This window comes from Meriones unguiculatus, chromosome 11, assembly GCF_030254825.1.
Source record: "Meriones unguiculatus strain TT.TT164.6M chromosome 11, Bangor_MerUng_6.1, whole genome shotgun sequence".
Classification (NCBI taxonomy): domain Eukaryota; kingdom Metazoa; phylum Chordata; class Mammalia; order Rodentia; family Muridae; genus Meriones; species Meriones unguiculatus.
In genome coordinates this window covers 84,789,895-84,805,256 of record NC_083359.1, presented here as the reverse complement: position 1 = coordinate 84,805,256, position 15,362 = coordinate 84,789,895, and the positions used below count along the sequence as shown (strand labels likewise).

General features: G+C 40.6%; 1 protein-coding gene across 1 annotated transcript; it reads left to right on the top strand.

The window, feature by feature from the left end:
- Window positions 1–349: 349 nt before the first annotated feature.
- On the top strand, window positions 350–14,814 carry Ntmt2 (N-terminal Xaa-Pro-Lys N-methyltransferase 2). The gene is made up of 4 exons (XM_021639412.2): window positions 350–747; window positions 8,230–8,405; window positions 13,563–13,812; window positions 14,527–14,814. The coding sequence occupies exons 1-4, from the start codon at window positions 495–497 to the stop codon at window positions 14,796–14,798; spliced, it is 951 nt and encodes a 316-aa protein (XP_021495087.1). The 5' UTR covers window positions 350–494; the 3' UTR covers window positions 14,799–14,814.
- Window positions 14,815–15,362: the final 548 nt, after the last annotated feature.

Here is a 15,362-nt window from a genome sequence, read left to right as displayed (position 1 = left end):
AGCTTTAAACATTGGAAACACATACCCACCTCTATAAAATGATTTGGGGAAAAACTGTACTGATGAAAGGAATGTGAGTGGCTAAGATGACTTTGAAGGGCCCTTGTAATTTGAGGATTCAGTGTTCCAGGAGCAATGGAAATCAGGGAATCGGACCTCCTGCAAAATATTCACAACTCTTTGAAATGGAAATTAGGCTGTTCCAATTTCAGAATCAAATTAAGGCGAGTATTTGGGGTGTTAGCAGGCAGTGCTTGAGCCTGTTTGAAGCAGCCTATAAAGAAGGGAAGCGTGCTTTTCCCTAGATGAAGCAGGATCTCTCTCAGCCTGTTTCCATCTTTACTTTTAGCACCTGCTGGCTTGGAGTGGTGTCGCGCAAGCAATCAGACGGTAGGTGGCTGTGCCAAGAGCCTGACCTCCCCATGTCTGCTACCCCTCCCCCCACAGCCCATGACAGCCTGTCCTGATATAGATGGACCTGGGACTGGTTTAAAATGACAGTCTCAAGTTCTTTGAGGAAGAGAAGACTAATTCAAAGCAACAGCCAGACGAGCTTCCTTTCTCCGCAGGAATCATTATTATACCCCTCCACCATGGCCCACCTGGGAGCCCATTTTGCCTTTAGATCCCGCTGGCAGAAGACTGATGATGAACTCTGTCGACATAGCATGTCCTTTATCCTTCACAAAGCCATCCGCAATGACTTCTTTCAGAGCTATCTCTACCTGCTGGAAAAAATTCCCCTGGGTAAGTGAGCCAGAGCTGTTCAACAAGGGACAAGAAGGGACTGGATAGGCTGTGTGAGAGAGGTTAGACATGGGTGCTTTTCAGCTAAGGGTGAATCCAGACAATGTTAGCGGGTGAAATGCTTCAATGACATTCTTCTATTGAGAGGGTAATAGCAAGTGCTGCCTGGCAAGGCCGAATGCTATTTTAGGGTTTTCGTGCCCCCTTAGGCATAGCGACTTGCTGTTCCAGGTGTAAGCATGGTGACTAGGAGGCTTAAAGAAACTCAATTCTTGGGTTGTCAGTGTTGTGTTTTCTAATTGCTCAAGGTGGAAAATCAGGTAACTTGGAGTTGAGAATATTGATGAAATACTATGCTAAGCGAAAAAAAAAATCGAAAACAAAGATCACATAAGAAGGTTCAAAATGTGCTTGGGACACACGTGCAATGTGTCTGGGTGGTGGTGATGGTGATGATGAACTATGCGTGTGTCCGTGTATACATTCTGTTCTGGCTTCACTATGTCACAAGTATCATCAGAGACCCAAAGAAAGCTGATTTTAGCTTGGACTTTGGATATCAAGGGGTAGTAGTCTGCCCTTCATTTTTGTTTTCCCCCCAGTTTCAGGGAAATGGGACACAAGAACAAGAAAAAGCTTATCAGGTATGCTCATAGCATGCTTTCTCAACCTCTGTGAAAGTAGCCAGTGTTGACACTCCCACCAGCACTAAAGAGGAAGAAATTTAGGATTAAAAAGTGAAGTGCCCCCTTCCTGCCTCTTTGATTTATATTTTCTCCCAGTGAAAACAAGAATGCTATTTCTCAGCCTTGGTCTGTTTGCATAAGGTTGTCTGAAAGCCTCATTGTGCACTTGATTTGGCCCCAGTTTCCTGCCGTGGAGAGAACTGCATAGTCCTTTGAGTTACATTAAAAAAACAAAAAACAAAAAAACCCCCTGGATGTTAGCAGCTATCAAAGTCTTGTTTTAGAAATTTCCTTCTGAAGGTTCTTTAATTTCATCCTACAGATACATTTGCATTATATTTAAATGGCTTTGACATGAGAATGGTTCTCATCTATAACTTTGATCCTCACAGCTACAACTCATGGGTAAATATCACTATTCTTCCTCTCAATTTCCCACTTCCTCCCTACAATTTTATTTTTGAAGTGAAACAGGTAAAATTCAGAGATGCGTTATCTAATTTAGAGAAAGCAAGTGGAAGGCTTCTTCCATCATGACGTGTATCTACTTTACCTTAAGAGAAAAACTGGGGTGATCATTTGGAAGGTTATCAGGCCCTGGTGCCTCCAGGCCTGGGCAAATCACTGACTTCTGAGAGACTGCCTGTGGGCTACAGCTCGGAAAGAGTCTTGAACAACACTGTGTGATATAGACTGCAGAAAGCAATCAATTATCGCAGTGGAGAAGGGAGTCATTAGCGGGCAAATGACTGACAGGCTTTAAAATGTTTACAGACAGAAAAGGGGCTAATTTCTGAACTCAGCTGTCAGTCAGTTAAGAACTAAACACTCTCTGCTCAAAATCAGAGGAAAATTAATTAAAACAAGTAGTCTTCAGTTACATTTGGCCTTAATCTTTTTTTGTTGGTGGTGTTTTTTTTTTCTTTCTTTCTTTCTTTTTTTTTTTTTCCTGTTGTTGTTTTTCGAGACAGGGTTTCTCTTTGTAGCTCTGGCTGTCCAGGAACTCTTTCTGTAGACCAGGCTGGCCTTGAACTCACAGAGATTTGCCTGCTTCTGCCTCCCAAGTGCTGGGATTAAAGGTGCGTGCCACCACCCACCCAGCTATCTTTTCTTAATCTAATGTAATCATTCTGATTTTACAGTGTTTTTTTTTTAATTTTATCAATTTTTCTCCTTCACGATTGTGAGAACGGTTAATTAATGATTTGCAAAAGCTGATATTTCAAACAAAATAGTCTGTGGGAACCCCAACTAAAATGAAGGGAGAAGTGCAACTTCAATTCTTGCCTCACCAGTGGCTTCTGAGAGACTTAGAGGGTTCCCTTAGTGAGTGCCACTGGAATAGAATCAGCCTACTTTAGGCTGAAGCTGGATTTATCATCACTTAACTTTCCACAAATAACACTCCTTATTTTTTTTTTTTTATTCTGAGAATTCAGCCCGAGCATTAGTTTTCCCTGAGAATTCGTAAGACAGTTGCATCTACAAGACCTGCATGACAGCGTTAGCTGAGGATAATATTAGTTGGTGTGGGTTAAGTTCTGCTGCAGTAACAAATGGGTTCTGAGACATTGGTTGTACCCATGTATTTACTCTTGATATCACTTTTGACACGCCATATAGGCATATGGGGATCTAGCGTGATATGGTCTCCATCAGCCAGATGACACTACTCACCAAGGCAAAGGGAAGATGTGGTTAGAGGCCTGTCTGGTAACTCTCAAGACATTAGCCCAAAGGACATGCTTTACATTTGTTTAGACTTCATTGCCCAGAAGGATAAGATTATGGGTGACGTGAGTGTCATTAAGTGCTTCTGCTATGAGGAAAAACCTTTTTTGGGAGGGGGTGGACAGTTTCCGATCAAGCCAGACATATTTAGTGCAAGAGGCAGTTACAGAATTACATTTGAATATGTATTATGGTCTTAGACTGCTCAAACTAGAGAAGTGATCTTTTTGCCAGCTAAATGCTTATGAGCATCATTTTCCTCAAAACGGTGACAGGAGGACTAGAAGAATTTACATGCAGCATACATGTAAAAGCCATCAGTTTTCAGTGGGTGTTAGGTTTTGCCTGTACTTTCCCTATGCCAGGCCTTGTCTAATGTCAGCATTTAACATTTTTTAAGAGCAGGCATTACCAAAGACGATAAACTTAATATGTGCAAGTTTTCAGGCTCTAGCGGATATTATGCCTTTTTGGTTGGAAATAAAACAGCCAGCAGAGACGTTACCTCCCAGCTCCACAGAAGTGTTTTAGTGTTTGGCTTCCCTTGTCCTTGATGACTTTAAGGCTTCATAAAAATGAAAATAAAGTCTCTCTTTTGAAAACATTAGGGAACCCTTCCTGTAGGGTCTGCACAGAGGGCCTAGTTGTTTAGGGGTAATTATGGAAAGAACCATGGTTAACCTGTCTTTGATTCCTTCTTCCCTTTCGGCGTCTCTCCAATGTCTGTGTAAGGCAGCCAGTTTTATTCCAGCTCACTCTGTGGTAAGGTCTGTCATGGAGAATGCCCCCCAAACATCCTTGACTAGCTTCAGAGATGTGTGGAAATGTTAAGACCCAGCGAACTGAAGTGTGAAATGGAAGATGAAGCAATGCTGTTTACCTTAAGAGATTTTCAGGAAAAAGGGAAACAAGCTTGCTACTTTCAGTGTTTTGCATTTTTAAAAACTGCAGTTCATTGTTACATCGTCCTATTAGGTGTATTCTTACTTTCCATAACTTTTCTTTGTGGATCTAGGCACAGAGGGGGCCCCAGATGGGTGGGCCACTGGGTAGGGCCATATAGCTAAGTGATATCAACCTGTAAATTCATCTGGAGATTTGGGTTGAAAAGTTTTCTAAAGATGGCTATTTATGAACAAACAAAAACTAGTATAAGAAAAAAAATGTTAGTGTAAGTCTTTAGTTTATCAGTCCTTACAGAACCTGTAAACAGCTTAGTTGGAGACATTCACATAAGTTAACCATCAGTAATAGTCTAGCATGACCATATTTTTCAGTACGTGAGAGTCAGTGCGTGCCCGTCAGTTGTTTTATTCAGAGTCTGCACCTCTTGGCCATTGTTACTTAGAAATGGTTTTGGGTGACTTAGCAGAAGGACAAAAGCTTTGTTCAGAGGGACTTGTCTTTTGACCTGCTGTGATATTTCTTTTGCTAAGTGAAAAGATACCACGAAGTGCTGTTCTTTTACCGCTCAGCTAAAAATCGATCACTCTAACTCCAGTCTTCTAAAATATTAAGAGTCAGTCTTGTAGGATTAAAAGAAGTAATAAAAAAAATACCTAGGATAAGGCCATGCATGTAAGAAATACCAAACAGGTACTGTTCCCCTTCTGTCCTTGAGCCCTTCTACAAGAATCGGTCTTTGAGGATGAGCTAAGAGCTGTGGTTATCTATTTACCACCTCAGTTAAAGAGACAGTTACTAAAAGCATTTCTACTAAAAAACTTAGAATTCCCGCAATGAATTCCCCACGTCCTTATTTCTCTCTTTATTTTCTTCTATATAACATGTATCTTACATTGTCAGTGAGATGCATCTCTTGCCTCTATATAGATTTGATTAATTACAGATAATATGGGTCAAGAAAGAAAGTGCCACTTTGACCTAGCTTCTTTTGCAGATTCTCTCAGAATTTACAGAGACATTGCAATTCTGTGACAGATTACCACAACAAGAACTTCCATAGTAAAAAGACAAGGGCTAGTGAATAGTTGCCTTATTTAATCCAACATGAACGATGCAGGAGCCATTGAGGGGGCAGAACTGGGATTGGCCATGACACCTCATATATCTTTCTTAGAGAAATACATGTCAGTTAGGTGAAAATGAGAACACAAGCCTGTGACCATAAAAGCCCACCTAGTGGAGCTGAAACCTGCTGAGCTCTGCACTGACTTGAAACCGAACTGTTTCTGATGTAACGAACCATGCCCACTTCTAGATGAAGGCTTTTAATACACCCTACCAACTCGGTGACTTAAGCATGTGATGATGACTGTGGCTAATTTGCTGTTTTACCTGGATCAAAAAACACCGAGGAGGGTCAGTGAGATGGCTAGGTAGGTAAGTAAAGATAACAGTTGCCAAACCCAATGGCCTGAGTTTGATCCCTGGACCCCCTGATCTCCATACATGCTCAATTTCTCTCTTACGAGAGAGAGAGAGAGAGAGAGAGAGAGAGAGAGAGAGAGAGAGAGAGAGAGAGAGAGAGATCCATGGCTCATTCACACTCCCAGAATGGCACTCATTACTGAGAAGACTCTCAGAATTGTGATTTTCTAGCTTGACGTTTTGAGGAGTCCAGAAGAATTTAGAAGCATCATGATGTTGGAGTGGTGGTGCATGAATTTTCCATCTCTGTTCAATTTGGAAGAATTTGTTTATCTACTTGGATTTTATGTAAGACTTTACCTGGGGAACTGAGGGAAGTGGAAGGTCAGGAGTTCCTTTTGCTTTGGAGCATCAGGTCCATTCTTTCTCTATATTAGCAGCTTTAAAAGATTTGTATTTCAAAATGAACATACATGTAAAACAGTTAATATACATTGAGGAGACCATATAAAAATATTGTTTGTCTCCAATTGATTTAGAAACTGACTCCTGAAAGCCTTTCTGAAAATCCATGGTCATTTGTGATGTAAACATTAGTTCTGGGGTCTTCACGTTGGAAAATCTTGATGTAGCTCCACAATGAGGTGCACATTCTTAGTCATATGCTCTCTATTGCAGTTTTAACTTTTAGAATAAAAATTTGGGACTGTGTTCTCATGGACTTTAGAGTTGGGTAGTGTCCTGCTTTAATGTTACAGTCTTTGCAGTTATCGGAAGAAAAGAAAACGTTCCTAGTGAAGGCTAAATACTATTTTTTCTTTGACTTTTTCTATTTAAAATTATGCCATATTTTGGTATAATAATAGTAGTTTTGAGCCATTGTATATTTTACTTAGAGCTTTCAACCATATTTCATTTCTGGTGACTGAACCAAAACATGTCTTTTTTTGGAACTTCACCAATATGTCCTAGATTCTTGGCCACCTTCTCTATTGGCAAAACTCCAGCCTATAATTTCTCTTGCAGTATGAACAGCTTTATTCCAGATCTGATAAGCTGTTGTCAGTTACAGATTTCTTTCCATTATTTTCATTCCTGTGTTAATGACATCATCTCTCTGCATACATTTTCTCTTGATTTTAACATTTGCTGGGTTGAAATATAGCTTCAAAATACTTCTAAAAAATAAGTCCATAGGAAATGAACACTCTCACAGTTAACTGGATGTTAAATTTAGCTTCAAAATAAATGGTCCTCAGAATACTAATGCCCCTAAACCATTGCTTTCAAGTGTTTCTTTTTCTTTCCAGATAACATTAGGGTCATTTTCTTATTCTTTCTGTTTTAAAAAAATTAAACTCATCTGTAAATCTGCATTTTTAAAAAAGTCCATCCTTCCTAGCACTGGTTAGATCTTACATTCTTTTTCAGCTCTAGGATTTTTTTTTCCTGTTGTTTCTATATAGCAAGTTCCAAAACAGCCCACACATACACTTGTATTACTTTAGAAATTTTTAGCTTTCTAATTGGTTTGTTTGGAGATCTTATGAATTAAGGCATTTTTAAATTTAAATTTTAAAAATGTTTTGAGAATTTCACACATTAGTACTACATTTAAAATAGAGCATGCTCATATTTATTACTTTAAAAGAAGTGAAAATAGAGATTGGCAGCAAGAATTAATGAGAAAATTTCCACAAAGCACTCATAGCTAGGAGTTAATGGTGGGATGAGGTTATTTTTCTATTGTACAAAATACTGTAAGACTTTTTTTTTTAATAAGATGGTAAGTCGGGTTTATGAAACTAGCCATTCAATTACAAATTCAAGTAACTGTGATTTATAAATAACATTCTTGAAAACTGTAGGGTTTAAATAGTTTTCTCAATGTTATATTGCATGCAAACCTCTGGGCTAGAACTCAAATGCAGATTTTCTGATTTAAAACCTAGAACCCCTGCACAGATGTAACCCATGGCAACTCAGCCTCTAAATGGGTTCCCCAGTAAGGGGAACAGGACTGTCTCTGACATGAACTCAGTGGCTTTTGGTTACTATCCCCTGAAGGGGAGACAGCCTTACCAGGCCACAGAGGAAGACAATGCAGTCAGTCCTGATGAGACCTGATAAACTAGGGTCAGATGGAAGGGGAGGAGGACCTCCCCTAGCAGTGGACTAGGGGAGGGGCATTGGAGGAAAAGAGGAAGGGAGGGTGAGATTGGGAGGGGATGAAGGAGGGGGCTACACCTGGGATATAAAATGAATAAATTGTAATAGTAATTAAAAAAAAAAAACCTGTCATGTAGCTGCTCCGGGTTCTCTTCTCTGATCCACTGTGCTGGTGACAGTGGAGAGACAGAGCTTAAGCCTTAATAAAGCTCTTGAAACAAACAAATAAATAAATAAATAAATAAATAAATGAAAGTTTACTTATTTGTGTAAAAAAAAATTGTCAGTGCTGGGCATTGCCTTGCATGCCTTTAATCCCAGTACTTGGGAGGCAGAGACAGGCAGATCTCTGTGAGTTTGAGTCCAGCTGGTCTATATAGCAAGTTCCAAAACAGCCAAAGCCACATAGTGAGACCTTGTCTAAAAAAATTAAACCAAATCAAATCAGTGCCCTTTCTTCTACAGATAAACACATGGAGTTTAAGAAAGCCATAATTTTTTTAAAATGAGCTTGTTATATCCTATCTATACATTTTAATAACTTTTGATAATATTTTCTTTGCAGTAAAATTGTATGCTTTAACAAGCCAAGTCATTGATGGTGAGATGCAGTTTTATGCCAGAGCCAAGCTTTTCTACCAAGAAGTACCTGCCACAGAAGAAGGCATGATGGGAAATTTCATTGAACTATCTAACCCAGATATCCAGGCCTCTCGTGAATTCCTTAGGAAATTTGTTGGGGTGAGTTTTCTGACTGTCGCTTGAGGAGGGAGGGACAAGTCCTTGCAAACTCAGAGCTCGCATGGTCCTGTGACCTAGCTGAGGGGTCAGCCAGAAAGCCTATCTTGAGATGGTCAGAGCGATGGTGCTGAGCAAACCCAGGGCTTATCCCACTTGGCGCTGCACTGCCATGGCATCAGCTAATCTTGCGCGCTTGGGGGAAGGGGGACAAAAAGCACAGACATTTCTGTGTGAGGATTACAGAGGCATCTCCTTCGGCGGCTCAGAGGCAAACAGCTGACACCCAGAAGACTGCTGAGAATCCGTGCCTCATAGAATTTCAGACTGATTTATGAAGTCTCTAACGTACAAATGAAATACATGCTTATGTTCAGTTTAAAACAAAAACAAGAATGATAGAATCTCTTTATGATTTTTATACATAGTTCACCTTGCTATTTGAAAATATGTGATTCTTTTGTTGCTCTGGATTTGATTAAACATCTTCCTTTCTGTGGAAGAAATTTCCAGGTCAGATAGAGACAAGATGGTAGAATGTAAAAGCCAAAATTTTATGACTTTTAAAGCATTGTGGTTTTTCTACCTAATGTATAAACACCTCCGGGCATGCTATTTACATGTATTTAGCTTTAGTTTTCTAGCCCATAGCTCAAGAGTAACAACAGAATTTGTCTGATGGAAGAAAGCAAAGATGAAAGAAGACTAGAGATGTTGAACACTTGCTTTGGTGAACAAAATGAATATAACATAGTAGCTATTAGCAATAATACCATGATGTCTTATCATATATTCATCTCACATCATAAACTTTATCTAGTTTTCATGCTATCTTAAGCCAGACAATAAAGCTACTGCTGATCTTATTCAAGATAAATCTCCCAATTGCAAGCAAAATTTGTTGAAATTCAAAACAATGTCATTTGATTAAAATGTGGGTACTGTTTTATTTCGATAAAGGAAGTATTAGCAACAATAAGTTTTAGAATTAAGCTGTCGACTTACTCAGAAGGGAAACATGAAGACCATCCTTGGTGTTGAGGTGAAGTTCTGTTCATTCTAAGCTTCTTGCAGCACCCAGGATATGAGTCATGAGTCTGGCAGTAAAGTCATGCGGTCAGCATGAGATGTCTACCAGACCCAATGTCTATCTGATGTAATTTACAGCCACAAAGGTCTAGAGTGTGTAGGGTTTGTTGCCATGGATGTTTAAATGTCAGAGTAATCTGCAACATTTCTAAACTAGTGTCAATGGCTGATTTCATGGTATGCTTATTATAAGTAGCTCAGTTATTTTGCTAAGCCTTCTAGGAACACTTTACTCTTGACAATTCTTAAAGGTAAGAACTGTTGTCAGTTCTCTTTTTATAGTTGTGGAAACTGAGGCTCAAAGGGATGAAATAAATCATTAAGATTGCACACACTGAGATATCAGTCCAGCCAGGTCAGTCTTATACCAAATTCCTTACTCTCAACCACAATATTTTTCCCCATTTGTTTCATGAAGAAGAAAAATTCCTTTTCTTTCCCCCCCCCCCCCTTTTTTTTTCTTTTGCTCACAGACTATAGATCTCAACTCTATTCTGGTCTTTGCCTTATGGTGAGACTGACTTTGATCCCAAGGCATTTCAGAAGCCTAGCTAGTAATCCAGCTGTCTTGTCACTCCATGAGGAATGCCAAGCTGACCACAGGGATTCTACTCAGACAGAGCCCAGAAGCACGCCTCTGGACCTGGGAAAGGAAACACTGCATGCTGGCATATTTATGTTGGAAAAGAGGCAGGCTTCCCTTTTCAAACAAATACAAGATCCCTTCTTAGTAGACAAGGCTCATTGTAAAGCTGTGACCTTGAACTAAGAACAAGCAGTCTGCTTAAAGGAATGATATTTTAGCACTTTGACCTTAATAATCTGCTAAATTAGTATCTAGGTCAAGAAACAAGGACTTAGGGGATATGAGTATCTGACATGATTTATTCTTGTGTCAACTGGGAAAAGGCAGACTGTTTAATTTAAAGCTTTGCTTTCCTTTCAACACTTAGTGACAGGGGACAGTAGGAAAAACTGTTTAATCTAGTTGTAAATGTATTTGCTTTAGACAGTCCACAAATGGTACCAAGATGATGGCGGCATACCTGATAACTAATAGGATAAAGTTGTAGTACATAAGAAGGATTTGCTATTTAACGCATTTGTTTCTTGGATATTTGTCAGAGATTGGGTGACTAACATGGTAAGTTTTGATTCATGTGTCATGGCTTTCATACAGTGCCATTAAACACGTTTTAGTTTTCAACTTCACTAAATGGCTTAAGATAATGCTGTGCAAAATAAAACAATTAGATGGGAAAAAAAAACAACCAAAACCAGAATAATTAAAAGTGTTTTTACTATTTTGTATGAATCCATAGACACACAAAGATAACACAATGAATGAAAATGAAAATAAAAAAATCACCTAGTTCTGAAATCACACATTGTACGAGATTGTACTCACATCTGTCAAGGGCATCCAATTTCAATCCAGTCACAGCTTCTCCAGTCAGTGAGCCCAAGACATGAGAGCAGATTCTGAGAGCCGTCTTTAAATATCTCTTCTCAGAGGTGCTGCCTGTGAGTGACAGAACGGAAGAGAATAGCAGTGCCACGACAGGGCAGGCAGTGCCAACTACCTAGGGTGAAACAGAACAGAGCAACTATGCAATGGTCGGAGAGGCTGGAGCTCAGGGCATGAGTGAAAGAAACATTTGTGTCTGATTAACAACAGTTTCAAGGATAGCTGCGTCCAAACATCACATACTTGAATTGACCAGACATAACGGAAGAGGGTGAGAATCATCCAGAACACTGGTTCTCAACTTGTGGGTCGTGACCCCTCTGGAGAGGGTGGGGGTTGCATATCAGATATCCTGTATATCAGATATTTACATTACGATTCATAACAGTCGCAAAATCACAGTAATGAAGTAACAATGGATCATTTGTCATGGCTGGGTTTTATTACAACATGAGGATTTGTATTAAAGGATCAGAGCATTAGGAAAGTTGAGAACCACTGTTCCAGGGAGTTCTAGTTCGAACCTCCTTGGCCTCAATTTATTTGTATAAGATGCAAAGGGATTAAATATTACTCACTTAAAAGCTCAAGGCTTTTGCTGACATCCTTTAAGGGTTTCCTTAAAAAGTGATGGGGAGAGGGCAAGACCCCTTCACTTACCAGCTTTATAGTATCTGCTCATTGAACAAAAAAGCCTTCAACAAGTTCAGTCTTAAGGTCTCTTGGCTCTGTTGTTCCATGGTTCCACTTCTAAAGCCACTTATTACACTAATGAGAGCAGCATGACCAATAGAGCTGCTTAGAGCCAAGCAATGGCAGGAAACACTTTAAATGAGAATCTATTATTGGAACAGACCAATTTCTCCTGAAGTCATTGCTGACAATTTACAAAAATCACTCCACATTTTCTCCTTTCCTTTACATAAAAGATTACGGCTTTCACAAGACTTTATATCAGTCAGTATTTATGCTGCAATTGACTTGACCAAGGAAGGCAATCATAGTGAAGGTGGAGATGGTAAGCACACGGCAGGGTCCTACTGCTTCTCTTCTTGGCGCAAGGCAGAAATCACCCATCAATCATAAGCCCCTTTTCTTCGGAGTCTGAATGAAGCCTATGAATCCCTTTGAATATATCACTTTAGGTGGCCCCGAATCAAAGGGGTCAGAGTCAGCGCTGTACCTGTCATTCCTAACGAGGACTGGCTATGCCTCTGATGGTTCCCGCTCTGATTCTAGTTCTGCTATCAGTTGTGTAATACTAGGAACTAGAGGTTTCTCACCTACAAAATGGGAACCATCATCATCGTCTTATGGAGGTTTTCCTGATCGTTGTAATTGTTGTGGCTATAAAGAGCGTGCAACGTATAAATACTCATGCATTTACTCCATTTGGAAAGACATTGAAATTGCCCCTCCCCCCTTGTCACTGTACCTTCCTAGCAGAAGGGAAGCCCTTTGGACATACTGGAAGGCACATTTTTTTGATGTTCCCTTCTGCTCATGCTTACCTTTGATCCTTAGCCAACTGTACTTTTCATCCTCAGTTCCTGAGAAATCAAGAGTAGGCTTTCTCCATAAGATCTTGATTGTCAACCCCCAGTATCCTATTACTGCAATTTCTAGCACAAACCTACGCAGCAGCCATCCCAATCACGACTAACTAATTTAGACCAGCTGAGTCTTTCTTCATAAATCCAAAGCTCTTCTTTAATTGTGTGGAAGCAAGTTTGAGAATGTTTATATTAACTAATTTCTCCATCTCCACCACCTCCCCATCCCCTTTTCTAGTTAATTTAATGCATAGCCTTACTTAAAGTTTTTTTTCCTCAGTAAATATGAAATTTCTGGCACACACACACACACACACATTCTTTTAGCATTAAAGGAGACAGAGACTGAAGAAACTACCCTCAATCCGAAAGGATGGGTTGTGTGTCCCCAGAACTCTATTTACAATACAATCCTGGTGAGACAGACAGTGGGACAATGTCTATGGACAATGTCTATTCCTCAACTCGGGTCTCAAAGTTTACCATCCACAGAAAAGGAGTAGATGATTACCAGCACCCCCAATTTCAGCTTAGAAAAGCGAAAATTTCAATCACCCCAGTATGAATTTGAATGTTTCATGAAGGGCATGTTTAGTGTAGTTTTGAAACTCATCAAAACTCAGTGATGGGCCCTACCCCCCACCTCCCCATTTTTTGCAAAGTAATAACTTTTTGGCCAAGTTCTCCTAGCCATTGTGGTCATCAAAGTTATAGCTTCATAGAGCTCTCCATGGCTTATTTCTGGGAGAAACTTACCCTGTATTGGAAGCAAAGATAATAGTTTGCGATTCTTTTTAAAGAATTAAATTTGGCAGAACAAAGTAGAACTATACTTTTGGGGAAAAAATCATTAAAGGTTCTATATATTGATGTGGTGATAGATACTTACCTATGAGCATTTGTATAAACGCAGTGAATCATACACATAAATGAAACATCTTATAGTGGAAAATGGAGCCAATTAAACTTGACTTAAAGACGTGAGCGTAATGTCCGGGCCTCAGTCTGCGTCTCTGTACTTGAAGTGGTCCACAAGGTGTCTCTCTGCAGGGGCCGGGGAGAGCGGGAACTGGCTGCGCCTTGGACTGCGGTTCTGGAATAGGAAGGGTCAGCAAGCACGTCTTGTTACCTGTTTTCAGCAGTGTCGAGTTGGTGGACATGATGGAACCCTTCCTCCTGGAAGCCCAGAGCTACTTGCGGGTTAACGAAGACAAAGTTGAGAATTACCACTGCTCCAGCCTGCAGGAGTTCACGCCCCGCTTCGGGAGCTATGACGTCATCTGGATTCAGTGGGTCTCAGGTCAGGCTTGGTGTCCTAGCTTCTGCCCTTCCTCCTTTGCAAGCTAGGAAAGATGGCGTAGGGACCAGCGAGGTCACAAGCAGGAAAATGGAGCTGTTAGGTGCACTTATAGCACTTTTTGCTAGCTTTAGCTGTCATGTGAATCCCAAAAGCTCTGTCCCACCAGAGTTCTCCTAACGTTGCTGTACAAGCCTCCCAGTTCTTACCCCTAGGGATAAACCAAGCGCTTGGGAACAACCTACATCTTCGCAGAAACATAAAGACTTAAAAAAATGGGCCCATAAATGGTTAATCCTCATTATTTATTGGTGGAACTAAATGTTCTGAGACTTAAATCCTTAGGAAATGAAACAGCAATGGAATTATATTGTGTTGGCACACACACACACACACACACACACACACACACAGAAATTATTATGTTGTACAAGAACGTGAAGGGGTTCCTGGGAGGGGCAGTCATGTCTCGTGCTTCTCGGGTACAAGGTCCAGTTAGCATGATAGAAAGACAAGGAGTTAAAACCCCTGAAAGAGGACTGTATCTTTTTAGTTTCATCTAAATTCTCAAAAGTCTTTTGCAACTAAGACAATTCAAGCTATTAAGCAGTTTGTGTGAGTGGGCGGGTGGCAGCGTCTTGATTCTTAGCCTGGTTTCCTTTCCAACTCACCTCCCTCCTGCATTCGTTTCCTCTACCAACCTGGCCCCACTTGCAGGGTACCTGACTGATAAGGACCTTCTTGCCTTTCTTTCCCGGTGCCGAGATGGCCTGAAAGAAAATGGTGTGATCATACTGAAGGACAATGTCGCACGGGAGGGCTGTATCTTCGACCTGTCTGACAGCAGCGTGACTCGGGATATGGACATCCTTCGAAGCCTGATTAGGAAGAGTGGACTGGTGGTTCTGGGCCAGGAGAAGCAAGAGGGCTTCCCAGAGCAGTGTGTTCCGGTGTGGATGTTTGCGCTGCACAGTGACAGACACTCCTGATCAGCAGCGGGAATGAACGGCCGGGCTGGAGAGTGGTGCTTCAGGACTGTGTGCATCTCCAACGTGCCCTATGTGACACAGAGAGATAGGAGAAGAAGGGATACAATGCATGTCTAGAATGGTTGACGATGTAAGGTGTGCGATCTGTTGCTGAGGAGCACACTGTGATGTGAGAACCCCTGGATTTATAATTACTGTAATGAGACAGTCATGGATGCTGTAGATTTTCCGAGACATGGAGCGAAACACCAGGAAGGTACCTTAACAATGTGCTCGTTTGCACCCGCATCGCACACGTGTGTATGTGAAGACCTGAAAACGAAACAATGCTCACAAATTGTAGTCTGTGTTGGTCACTGATGATTTGTGTTTACAAATCTATCACAGAGCGGGGTAGAAAGTCCACACTCCTCTTCCTGTCTCCGTATCAGCTATGTTACCCTTCCTTTTTTCTTCGCCGCTACAGCTTCTCTTAAACAAACCTCTCCTCCTAACTACAATGGTACTGGTGTAATAATCCTACGAAAACAAGGCTATTAATTTTGTCTTTAGTCCTTCTTTTGG